The following is a 12,080-nucleotide window of genomic DNA, read 5'->3' as shown; positions in this document are numbered from 1 at the left end:
GCCACAAACCCTGCTGAATGCCAAAAGGGAAGTGGGGCTTAGTTTATTAATGCTCAGCCTTGTTCCCCACAAGGAATTGAGGGAGCTCACAAAACCGAGAAGCTTGGAATGTCAGAAAGTGAGTAGGGAAGTTGGGTGAAGGGAAAGAATCATGGCAGAAAAGGAAAATGAAGCCAGGAAATGGGCTTGAAGACCCAGAACACCTGCCAGAGGTAGCCATAAGTCATTCTGAGCTCCCTAGTGGCCGAGGAGAAGAGTGAAAGCAGACCCAGTTCCCCTATCTGGTGTGGGAGGATGAAAACACAACCAGTGCTCTGGAGAAACACCCTCTGTTGCCATCACCTGCTTCTTGGAGATGTGCCCTCTCCTCATTTCAGGGCTGAGCTCCTTCTCTCTCCTCCACTCCCTTTAGGCTGGAGTGGGCTTGTTGTCTGTGCTCCTGCAATTCCTGGATCCCATGTGTTCTAGACCCTATTCTACTAAGGTGGGATTTTTTTCCTTCCCTCTTCCTTCCCACCCCTCCAGTCCTGGCAAGCAGTAAGACTGGGAATATTTGTTGAAGAGATGGGTAAGTGAAAACCCTTGGTCAGTGCAGAAACACTGATGTCTGTACATTTCACACCCAGTGCCTAGGCAGCTGGTCAGAGAAGTGGGAGCTCCTCCTCTGCAGGGAGGAGGTGAGCAGAGGCAGAGCATGGGGGGCTGGCCAAACCCAGACCTTCCAAGCTGTGTTGGTGAAGGAGTTTCTCACCAGCTCCAGGGAGGGGGGAATTTGGGTTTTGAGTGAAGCTACAGGTGGAGACTTAGGCAGAAAACTTGGCCTTAGCCGTGACAGAGGTGGTGGTGACCAGTTTCTGGATCTTTTGGCCTTGTTGGGACAGGGATTTTGGGCTGAGATGCTGTGACCCAGTGTGTACTGAGCTCAGCACACTCAGTTCAGCCCCACCTGGATGACGGCCATTCGATACTTTGTTTAATGCTAGCCATTTATCCTTGTGTGCAGGACAAAAGAGGGACAGCTCCTCAGAAGAGACCACAAGGCTGTGGCTCAGGGGCCACCTACTGTCCCCGAACCTTGGAGACCCCTCTCCAGCCTATCTTCTTCTCTCAGAGATAACCTGGATAAGGCTGTAGATTCAGAGATCACTAGCTAACAGCTTAGTAAAGAGCCCCGCGCGTAGTAGGTTATCAAGAAAGATGTCTGCCTTTGATGGAAATGGAGCAGAGAGCCAGCGCAGTGCGGTGACTCGCCCAAGGTCACACAGCTGGGGCCAGATTCAACCCTGGGCGGCCCGACTCCAGCGGCTGGGTTTGTCTGGAGCCAGCTTGGGGGAGCGGTGCTTGGAGGAGCGGACGCGGACGTGGGCGGGAAGGAACTTCTATTTTGGAGCAGGGTGAGAGGAGTGCGGGACGCGGAGGGGGCTGGGTCCCTCCCCGGGCTCCCTGCGCCCTAGTCACCTTCCTGCGACCCTTCCCGGGAGGGGCGTCCCGGGTGGGTAGAGGGGGAGGTGGGAGGGGCGGCGGGCGGTTACCTCATCTCCGCCTCCGGGAGGCTCCGCGCGCTCGCTCGCGCCGCTGGCTGGGGAGACGATTCAGGGCGCCGGAGCGACAGAAGGACGGAGGGACGGAGGCTCCGAGAGGCAGCGCCGTCCCCGCGCCTCGCTCCGCTGCGGGACCCGCGGGGCCAGGAGGTCGGAACTCGGTACTCCGGCTGCGGGAGGCGCCTCCAGTCGCGCTGCGAGTCGGAGGCGGCGGTGTCTACGCGGCGCGCGGGGTCTGTTCTCTTCCGAGCTTCGGCACCTGCCGGAGCTGCTCGTGCGTCCTCCGTCGGCCTGATCGACTATCTGTCTGCCCTCCCGCCTCCCCCGCTGCGTCCTCTGGCCTAGCCTCTCCGGGTCCCGGGTGCTCCCGGGGGCCATGAGGAGCGTGGGGTCGGGGCGCATGGGTCTGGGCACGCGGAGCGCGCGGCGCGGCGCTGGCCCATGAGCCTTTCCAGCGTAGGGCGCGGCAGCGCTCGCGGGCCATGGGGGGTAGCCTGCGGGTGGCCGTGCTGGGGGCCCCTGGCGTAGGCAAGACGGCCATCATCCGCCAGTTCCTGTTCGGTGACTACCCGGAGCGCCACCGACCCACGGACGGGCCACGCCTCTACCGGCCCGCGGTGCTGCTCGACGGCGCGGTCTACGACCTGAGCATCCGCGACGGCGACGGCGCTCCCCCGAGTCAGAACCCTGGGGGTCCAGAGGTAGCAGCTCGAGGGGTGGGCAGGGTCGTGTAACAGCGTGTGTGTGTGTGTGGGGGGGGTGCTTGGTGCACACGTGCATGTCCACCTGGACAGCCCCGGAGTGCCTGTGTTCGTGGATTGAAGGATGAATGTGACCTGGTGACTTGTGTGTCTGTCTCCTTCTTGCTGGCCTGGAGTTGCCCAAGATCAGGCCCGGGGCCAGGCGATTTTGAAAAGCGGCCTTTTTTCACTCTTAAGTGCCTGTATATTTGTCTGCCTCCGCTGGTGGGTCTGGATCAGTGCATGGCGGAGCATGATTGTGCCTTCCTGAGGGTGAGCGTTGTATGTTTGGGACCTTAAGCAGAGCCTCGGTGGGGGAGGATGGGGCCAGACACAGGGGTGTACTGTCAGGGGTGGGGGGAGGGTCATTTTCTGCTCCCTTATTTCTGTGACTTGGTTGGAAGAAAGCCTCATTTCGGTAATTTGTTCAAAGTCCAGGACAGACTTTGAATTCTTGGAGCTAGATGCCTGGGAAAGGTGAAGAAGAAAGAGCAAGCAGGATTAAGCAGGGCTTCCTGGAAGGGGTGACATTTGGGCTGACCCTGGAATGATGAGTGAAGTCTTTTTTTTTTTTTTTTTAATGTTTATTTATTTTTGACAGACAGAAAGAGACAGAGCATGAGCAGGAGACGGGACAGAGAGAGAGGGAGACACACAGAATCTGAAGCAGGCTCCAGGCTCTGAGCTGTCAGCACAGAGCTGGATGCAGGGCTAGAACTCACAAACCACGAGATCATGCCCTGAGCCCAAGGTGGTGTTTAACCAGCTGAGCCACCCAGGTGCCCCTGAGGTTTTTTTTTTTTTTAATGTTCACTTATCTGAGAGAGAAAGAGAGAGAGAGAGAGAGAGAGAGAGAGAGAGAGAATCCAAAGCAGGCTCCAGGCTCTGAGTGGTCAGCACAGAGCCGGATATAGGTAGGGCCTAAACTCATGAAACATGAGATCATGACCTGAGCGGAAGTCAGAGGCGTAACCAACTGGGCCACCTAGGTGCCCCTGATGAGTGAAGTTTTGATTAAATGAAGTGGCAGAAGCCTTCCACGTGACAAGAGCAGCATGTGTTAGGCGGGGAGGCCTGAATGCATACAGCTGTCCATAATCAGTGATCTCTGAGGGCCTGGGGAACACGGAGCCCTGTGCTTTGGAATTCGTCTCAGAGGCAGCTGTAGTAACCAGGGAGGGAGGGAAGGGGCGTGACACAAACTGAGCTTTGGAAAGCTGGAAGGAGGAAGAGAAGCAGTGGGTAGAGAGGAGGCCCAGAGTGAAGGAGGGCTGCTGGCTGACGGCTTCAGACACGTGTAGACGTCCTTACCCTGGCGACCCTGAGGACAGTGGGGCCTGAGCATATGGCCCACAGAGGGTGGCGAGGGCTGAGGATAAACTGCGGGTTTAGCGTCAAGGCCCTTCAGAGGATCTGGGCGTGGGAGAGTGAGAGTCTCTGGCAAATTCCGGCCTCCCGCCCCAGGAGTGGCTGGACCCCAAGGACTGGAGCTTGCAGGACACGGACGCCTTCGTGCTCGTCTACGACATCTGCAGCCCGGACAGTTTTGACTACGTGAAGGCGCTACGGCAGCGCATCTCAGAGACCAGGTAGGGACGCGGCCACAGGTGTGTGCGGGCAGAGGAGGGGAACTTTTGCCTGTCTGGTTGGGCCTTTGCCTGAGGGTAATGGGTGGGTTCTTCCTCAGTCCTGGCGGGGTGTCGGGTCTGTCAGCTATGCAGTCTTTGGCCACACGGGTCTCGTGTTTCCTGGGGCGGGTCTCCAGCCGCAGGAGTGTACATACCCCCTTGGGGTGGGAGCGTTCCCCGGCTGTGGGCTGTCCGCGTCCGGCACCACAGCCCTCATCCCCATCTGGCCCCCAGGCCGGCGGGCGCACCTGAAGCGCCCATCCTCGTGGTAGGCAACAAGCGGGACCGGCAGCGGCTGCGCTTCGGGCCTCGGCGCGCGCTGGCCGCCCTGGTGCGCAGGGGCTGGCGCTGCGGCTACCTCGAGTGTTCCGCCAAGTACAACTGGCACGTGCTGCGTCTCTTCCGCGAGCTGCTGCGTTGCGCTTTGGTGCGCGCGCGTCCCGCGCACCCGGCCTTGCGCCTGCAGGGGGCGCTGCATCCGGCGCGCTGCAGCCTCATGTGACCGAATTGGACGACGCCGCCGCCTACGGTGGGGGGAGGGTCCCAGTTTGATAAACAACCGGTTACCCGGATTGGACGAAATTGCCCAACTTCTCTCGGATTGGACAAGACAAAGCCTCCTCCCGGATTGGATGGGGCAACCTCCCACCCAGTCTCTTGAGCGACAGGACTCTTCTTTGTGCTTCGTTGGACCCAACCAGGCCCCGGGCTACGTTGCGCAAGATAAGTCCTTTCTGGGACCTCACTGGGTTACAATCCCATTGAATGAAAGGGACTTGCTGTGAATCTGATTAGAAGCTCTCAGGTAGCTTCTGGGGCTTCGGTGGACAATCTTAAGTCGCACCTCTCAGGAGGTAATAAAGGGGGAAACAATGCAAGCATACAAGAGCATTTGGCATTTCTTGGATGGGTAGCATGATCTTAACCTTAGAGGTCAGAGCTGCCAGGCATTGCTCTCTGGCAGTTAATGCTAGAATCACTACATGGAATAAGGGTCCCCTAAAAGGTACCCCAAGGCTGACCCCAAGAAGCAGACACAAACGGCTGGAACAAATACTTTACTGTCAGGCTCTGCAGGGCCAGAGAACCTCGGGAAGGGTCCTCATTGGCCTCCTCTAAGGCATTCAATAATATTAGTAATTAAATAGCAACGCTCATCCCCCAACCGGAATGTACAACAGAGGTCCCATTGTGCCATGTGGTCCCAAGGGGTCTGGTCCCATGAGGTCTGGTACCGAAGAGGCAGGGGTGGGGGTGGGGCTCCCTGATGCAAAGGGGTTAAGGCCACAAAGGAAAGGGAAGAGAAGGAATAGGGGCCTGGGGGCAGCTTGGCTGGTCCATCACATCCAGGAATCTGGCTCTGCCCTTGGGCTCACTGAGTGCAGGGCATGCCAGGACCCGGGCTCTGTGGATCCAGATGGGCGGCGAGGGCCCCGTGGCGTAGGGATGCGTGAAGGTCTTCGGTCTGGCTGTGTGTCCACCCGGCCCCGTGCCCAGGTCCTCGGGAGCTCCAGGCCGGCCAAGGGGCTCCCAGGTGCATCTGGTGGGCCCCCTACACCAGGGCAGGGACTGCCTTCATCAGAAGAGCTGGACAGGGCTGGGCCTCGGGGCCCCGGCAGCCCATTGGCCGTCCGGCCAGAGTCCCCAAGCTGGCCACACTTGCTACCCAGGACACTGAGGGATGAAGAGGAGGAGCTGGAGGAACAGTAGGCTGAGTCAGGAGCTGGAGGGTCTGGGGGTCGAGCTGGGTCTGAGGCTGGTCCAGTGAGGGTCCCGCCAGCAGCAGCCTCAAGGGCTCGGGCGTTGGCCAGGAACTCCTCTTCCAAGCGCTGAAACAGCTGCTGCTCCTGCTTCGGGTCAAGCTGCAGGGGGGTGCGGAAGACACTGGCCGGTGTGGTGCCCAACTCTGTACTGGGGCTGGAGGCCCGCAGAGGCCGGGGGGCTGCAGGGCTGTGAGCCCGGGGGGTCTGGGGAGTGCTCCTGCCTGAGCCCCCACTGACTTTGCCCCGGGGCACCCATGAGTGCTGCCCATCTCGGTCCCTGCGCACAAGCAGGGTGGCCTGCCCCTCACGGCTCTGGCTCCGGGCCCGTCGGGCAGGACTGGGGGCCAACAGCTGGGCTCCCCTGCCTCCTGGGGCGCCACGTGGCCTCCCTCGATCCAACCGGTCTCGGGACTGGCTGCGCGGAGCTGGGGGCCGTCGCGGGGAGGCTGGGGTGCCTGTGGTCAGCCTCCGGCTGGGCCGTTCCCTTCGGGAGCCAGTGCCAGAGTCTTCACTGCGGGCACCAAGGGGGCCACTCTGGGCTGAGGAGGCTGAGGAGTCGCTGTCGCCAGAGCAGCGGCGGGAGCGGGGATGGGGGGGCAGCTGGTCCCGGGCCCTGGGGCAAGGAACAAGAGAGAGAGATGGGGGATCTCGGAGAGAGGACTGGCCTGTAGAAAGACCAGGCAGTGGAAGGAACAAGCAGCCGAGTGGTTAGGGGCGGAGAAGACACCTGTGGTGGGGGCAATCAAGGGCTTGGTGTGTGTCCTGGGGACTTCCAGAGAGAAGTGAGCCACTGTGCGGCGGCTTCCGGCAGCCAGGGCCACCACCCACCCCCAGGCAGCGGAAGACGCCAGGCTCTGAGCTCCCCCTCCCCAGGCCTCCAGCTTCCTGGGCAGGCCAGAGGGAAGCGGTAGGACTGGCTGCCGCCCAGCCCCCAGGGCCCACCCCAGCTGTGTTGTTGGGTTGCTTGTGTTGCCATAGAGATAGGAAGCCAGGCCTGCCCCCACCCACGGGAACTTTTCCCAGGGTGAGTCACTCTGGAGCACAGCTCCTTCGTCATCCAGGCCAGGGCGGATGCCTCCCCACTGTGGACCCCTCACCCCTTTGTCCTGCTTCTCACCTGAGTGGGGTCTCAGTTCCCTCCTTGGAGCTGCGTAAGCTAATGGGTGTCACCTCTGTCCGGGAGCTCCGCCGCTCGGCCCCAGGGGCTGGGCTGCCAGCACGGGGGCTGGGGGTGGGAGACCCCCTCTGTGGGGAGAAGGTGCAGGCTCTGGACTGGGGCGGGCGGTGGGCTGCGGGATGAGAGGACAGGTGGCATTTGAAGGGTGGAGCCACAGAGACAAACCCTCTGCCGGCCCCATCCCCCGTCACTCCCAAGGGCACTGACCTGAGGAGGAGCAGCGGCAAGGGTCATGCTTGTCCAGATAGTGCTCCAGAGTGTCCCAGCCGCCACCCACGCGCACCATCACGTGGCTCCTCAGCACCTGTGGGAGCCCAGAGTGGGCAGGTCACGGCCTGTCTGATGGGCCTGGCAGCCCACTGTGGGCTGCTGTTGGCCAGGCAGCCCCTAACTCTTACCCGCACGAAGATGAGGAGACTGGAGTCTCCCACGCGGTACTTTCCCTCTGAGACCTTGATCATGGGAAACTGGTCTGGGCAGGTGCAGTAGCCCAAGATCTCCCTCACCTGAGGTCAGAGAGGAGAGGCTGGAGGTCAGGGATCAAGTCCCTCCTCCTGGGGCCTGATGTCAGCAGGTCCAGGGTCAGGAGGAAGCAGGTCCTTCCGGGGAAAGGGGACATAGATTGTGTTGCGTGTTGCCCCAGGCTTGGGTGCAGCCTCTACATTTGACCTTTCACCAGCTCTCCTTCCCCTCTGGCCATCGGAGGTCAGGAGCTATGCTCAGGCCAGGGCTTGGGACCCCCAGTGAGGCACAGCCCTGCGGCCCCTGAGCGTGGGGAAGCCCTGGAACCCGTCCTCACTCCCTACCCACTCACTCCCATGCCTCACGGGCATGTAGGCTGAGGCGCACCGGGAGGCCAGGTCCTGCGAGGGCGCGGGCCACGGGCCACGAGTGCAGGGAACCCACACCGTATCAGCGCTGCAGACACGTAGAGTACACACATACCAGCATGCACACACAGGCCACGCGCCCAGGGAGCACACATCTGCCCACATGCCCCACCCCCACCCCCAAGCCAGGAGCCACCAGGCCGGCTGTGTGGGTGGCCCTGCCCACCTCCTAGCCCACAGTGGAGCCAGAGGAAATGAGCAGGTGGAGCCTTGGGTGACTCTGGCCCAAGACAGGGGAGGGGGGACAGCCTCTGCCCACGGCTGTCCGGCTACCCCCTCTGGGATAGGCACATCATAGTCCTACCCTTCTGATAAGAAGGCAACTCTTGGCCAGGCTGCGGGGGTGTCAGGGATATTTAGGTCCTGGGAAAAGAAGGAGGGAGCCAGGGGCCGGCCCGTCACCTCTTATGTGCACAGCAGAGCTAATCCTGTCCTCCTAAGAGGACCTCTGGCTCCTAGCAGCACTGAAAGCTCTGGGCCTGGCTTCCCAGATAAGCCCCTGGGGCCTGGGTGGGCCTGTAGAGCCCCTGGGGCCTGCCCTCGCCACTCACTGAGAGCCTATTGTGTGCCAGGCACCTTGCTAAGGGCCAAGCACCACAGGTATCCACTCAGCCTCGAGCTCTGTGATGTTGTGGATCCAACTGTCCAGCACCCAAGTGCATACAGAAGGGTTCAAATCATGCGGCCCCCTGGATGGAGGAGCTGATCTGGCACACGGGAAGCCCCTAAAGGGGGGAGCTCCGATTCTATCCCAGGCCCTACTGGGTGACCTCTCCCAGCACCTCTCCCTCTCTGGGTCTGCTCCTCTCCTTGGGGCCAGGTATACACTTGGTGCTCAACACGTGCACCCACTCTGTGGGGCAGGCTGTCCTGTCGCTGGTGCACAGCGGGGGCACGAGCAGGGCCACGAGTGTGCACACTCACTGGCGGACTCACCAGCTCGTCCAGGTTGCGCAGGTCGCTGGGTGTCATGCGGGGCCCACGGGCAGGAGGCCCTGCCGCGGTGGCAGTTTCGGTGGCGTCCTCCTCAGCAGCGGGTGCATTGGGGGCCGGAGGTGCAGCGCGGAGCTCCCGCTCAATCTCCTGCTCAAACTGCACGAGGCGAGGGGCGAGCAGGCCGAGGCGGGCCCCGCGCCGCGCCACCTCCAGCAGGCACAACACCACGCTTTTCTCGTTCTTCCGCAGCACCAGGTCCTCAGTCTCAAACATGAGCACTTCGGGCACACCCAACTCTGTTCGGCACCAGCCGATGAAAGTGGCCACGTTGTCTCGGGCCATGAAAGAGCCAGGCGCCACGCTGTGTGCCTGGAAGGCCACACCGCGGGCCGGGCGGGCAGCGGCCAAAGCGCGGGCGGCCTCAGTGACGGCGTTGGCATGTTGGCACAGGGTGGTGCCTGTGGCCAGCCCCGTCAGGAAGCCCTCGCCACCGCTGGGCAGACCCAGGCCATACAAGGCGTTGAGCCACTCAGCCAGGTCCTCTTTCATGGCCTCCACGTAGGCCTCACTTGAGCGGAACGGCCGCACACTCTTGGCTGCCGAGCCCGCGATGCCCGCCACTGGGTCCGCCATGCCCGGGCTGGCCAAGTCACTGTGGGTGGGCAGGGACACAGGATTGCTGTGAGGACTCAGTACAGACTAAGCCCCTGACCATCTGCACTCGCTTGTCATCTCTGGCCAAATGCCTGGTTTTGCGTACTGGCTGTGAGAAAAAGTTCACTGTACCTTAGTTTCCTTGTCTGTGAAATGGGTACAATATTACCTTCGTTGCAGGACCTAATAGGATAATTTGTATGAATGATTTGGTATCTATAAATGTTTGCTGTTTTGTTCTTTGGGGGTGGGGGGTAATGGGGGACTTGGCTGTGTCCTCCCTCCCTGGAAGGGAGGCATGCATCCTTATTGCCCAATTCAGTAGGTGAGAAGTGGAACCCTAGAGAGATGAGATGAAGCCCACAGCCATGCAGTCAATACAGGCAGGACAGGAATCCAGGTCCCAACCGCGGCAACGGTTAGCTCCATCGCTCAAGGCTGACGCCCGTCCCACCTCCTCTGCGAAGGTGCCCGGATCCTCCCTCAGCTCCCCTTCCATGAGGACTGTGTCATTATAACAACGACATAACAGCAGTAATAGTAACAGTAACCTCAATGACCGTGCCCAGGGCTGAGTGCCAGTGATAGTATCTCCATTTTACAGATGAGGAAACTGAGGTGCAGAGGGTAAGAGATCGCTTAAGGTCGCAGAGTAGAGGGTGGCAAAGCCAGGCCGACCGGAGCCCAAGCGCCACCAGCAGCCCGCTGGCCGGAGCGAGGCCCCGCCTCCTCCAAAGAGCCTCCCTAGCGCCGCAGGCTGGGTACGTGCGGGCCGGGACTCAGAATGGCCTCCGCCAGCCCTCGCCGTCCGGGCTTCGGCCCAGAGAGGGTGCGGGGGCTACCCAAGGTCACACAGCCCCGGGGAACAGAGGCCGCAGCCGTCAGGTCCCCGGGAGTGCGCGCCAGGCAGGGGTTGCTGGGGGTCCCCGCGCTCACCTGGCTCATCCTGCGGCCTCGGGGAGCATCGCCCCGGCGGAGCCGAGCGGCGCCGGGGCCGCCGCAGGGAGGCGCCGCCCGAGTCACAGCAATCCGGTCCCGCGGCTGAGGCCTCCGCACCCGCCCGCCGTCTCCGCCCCGCCTCCCTGGAATTCGGATCCGGCCCGAGGGGGCGGGCGGGGCCGCGCGCTCTTAAAGGGGCAGCACAGTTCCCGGCTGGCTGGAGAGAGGGAGGAGCTGGAGTCTCCTGACTTGGGGGGAGGGAGAAGGGGGAGGGGCGGGACCAGGGTCCTACCAGCCCAGACAAGCCATCCCCGCCCAGGCTACTCCCTAGAGTCCCTTCCAACCCTCCTTGGTCTCGTGGGGAGAGGTTTGGGCGCTTTTAATTGCACCTCCCTCCCCAGATAGCGGCCTCCTCTGGCGGGCTGCACGGCCTGTTCCCAAGAGGAGCTCAGGAAGCGATAGGGACCGGAGCTGCAAAGTCACCTCCGTCTGCAGTGGACCTCCTTAGGTCAGATAAATGAGGCCAGCGCGACTGGAGTGAGAGCTTCCGACTGGCAGTGGGGGCCTCCTGGAGGGCTGGATGGCCTGTTATGCCCACCCAGCGTCTCACTCTCACCGAAGCCTCATCTTTAACCTGGAGGTTAGGGAACCCTGTTTCTCTGATGAGAACACTGAGGCTCAGAGGGGGTAGGCTGGTGGCCAAAGCCTGCTGGTCTGACACCTTGGCCCCTACCCTCCCCGGGGGGAGGCCAGTCCCCTACCAGTCTGGCTGCCCACGTCAGGCACAGAATTAAGGGGACAGGAGGATAAGAAGCACCCTGGGTAGGTTTGGCTTGGGAGGGTTAATCGTTGCTAGTTTCTTTTCAAATTGTAGAGGAGGGACCTGGCTGGGATCAGCGGGAAATCCTGCCCCCTGCTGCTGCTGGCTGGGCGGGGACAGCCAGCCTGGCCTGCTGCAGCCTTACTGGCCAGGCGGGGCCAGCCTTGGGGGAAGCACCGCCAACAATAGCCAAGTCTCAGGGCTTTAATAAAGTGCCTACTGTGTGCCAGGCCTCTTGTGTGCCCTTGACCTGGACTGGTCAAGTCACCTCTGTGAGGGACTCTCTTCCCCAGACTAGGTCTCAGGTGAGTAGCTCTGGGTTTAAACATGGCTATTATGGGAATACCCTCATTCAAGGATCAGGGCACTTGCTGAGTACCTACTGTGTGCCAGACCTTCTGGTGCCAGGCTGCTCCCATGCATCGTCTCACTGAGTCCTCATGACTGAGAGGGCTCACACCCCAGTGTCCTAGATACCCAGGTGTTTCCAATCTACCTCCAGCACCACCACCCACAAAGAGTGAGGAAGGTGGGTAACTAGTAATAGTGATAGCTAACACTTAACTTGGCACCTACTGTGTGCTGGGTCTCTTCTGGCACTGGGAACTGAGAGCAAAAAGTGGGGAATGAAACAGAGCCAGTTCTCAGGGTTCCCAGTGTGGTAGGAAGGGAGCCCCTGGGTTGAAACAGGGATGAGGCACTAGGGAGGGCAGAGCAGGGGGGTGCCAGGTGAAGGGACTGGGAGTGTGAGGTGAGATGAGCCTGCAGTTTTTAAATCAGTGGTCAGGAAAGGAGCTAAGAGAAGGAACTGTCTAGCTGGAAAGAGAGAGTTTCAGATAGAGGGAACAGGTAGTGCAAAGGCCCTGAGGTGAGCATGTGGTTGGTTGGTGTGTTCAAGAGTTAGGAGGCCTGTGAGGCTAGAGTGCAGGGAAGGATGAGGATAGAAAGATTGGGGGCAGATTGAGTAGGGCTTTGCGGGCCATACATCTTTT

General features: G+C 61.1%; 2 protein-coding genes across 5 annotated transcripts; one reads left to right on the top strand and one right to left on the bottom strand.

Annotated features, from left to right (window-relative positions):
- Window positions 1–1,537: 1,537 nt before the first annotated feature.
- Window positions 1,538–4,792, top strand: RASL10A (RAS like family 10 member A). Of its 2 annotated transcripts, none has more exons than XM_039225194.1 (3): window positions 1,538–2,242; window positions 3,746–3,870; window positions 4,182–4,792. In XM_039225194.1, exons 1-3 carry the CDS (start codon window positions 2,024–2,026, stop codon window positions 4,459–4,461), a joined length of 624 nt encoding a protein of 207 aa, XP_039081125.1. In that variant the 5' UTR covers window positions 1,538–2,023; the 3' UTR covers window positions 4,462–4,792. The 2 variants fall into 2 exon arrangements, with proteins under 2 accessions (XP_039081125.1, XP_039081129.1); XM_039225198.1 differs by having other exon boundaries at window positions 4,144–4,792.
- Window positions 4,793–4,952: 160 nt separating this feature from the next.
- On the bottom strand, window positions 4,953–10,402 carry GAS2L1 (growth arrest specific 2 like 1). Of its 3 annotated transcripts, none has more exons than XM_039225904.1 (6): window positions 10,266–10,402; window positions 8,676–9,512; window positions 7,248–7,355; window positions 7,057–7,153; window positions 6,790–6,961; window positions 4,953–6,285 (listed from the first exon to the last, which is right to left on the bottom strand). In XM_039225904.1, the coding sequence occupies exons 2-6, from the start codon at window positions 9,306–9,308 to the stop codon at window positions 5,250–5,252; spliced, it is 2,046 nt and encodes a 681-aa protein (XP_039081835.1). In that variant the 5' UTR covers window positions 9,309–9,512; window positions 10,266–10,402; the 3' UTR covers window positions 4,953–5,249. The 3 variants fall into 3 exon arrangements, with proteins under 3 accessions (XP_039081835.1, XP_039081836.1, XP_039081834.1); XM_039225905.1 differs by having other exon boundaries at window positions 8,676–9,438; XM_039225903.1 differs by having other exon boundaries at window positions 8,676–9,327.
- Between the last annotated feature and the right edge of the window lie 1,678 nt (window positions 10,403–12,080).

Source organism: Hyaena hyaena, unplaced genomic scaffold (genome assembly GCF_003009895.1).
Source record: "Hyaena hyaena isolate Hyena2069 unplaced genomic scaffold, ASM300989v1 scaffold_19, whole genome shotgun sequence".
NCBI lineage: Eukaryota > Metazoa > Chordata > Mammalia > Carnivora > Hyaenidae > Hyaena > Hyaena hyaena.
The sequence above is the reverse complement of the archived record's forward strand: the minus strand, read 5'-3'. Positions and strand labels throughout refer to the sequence as shown.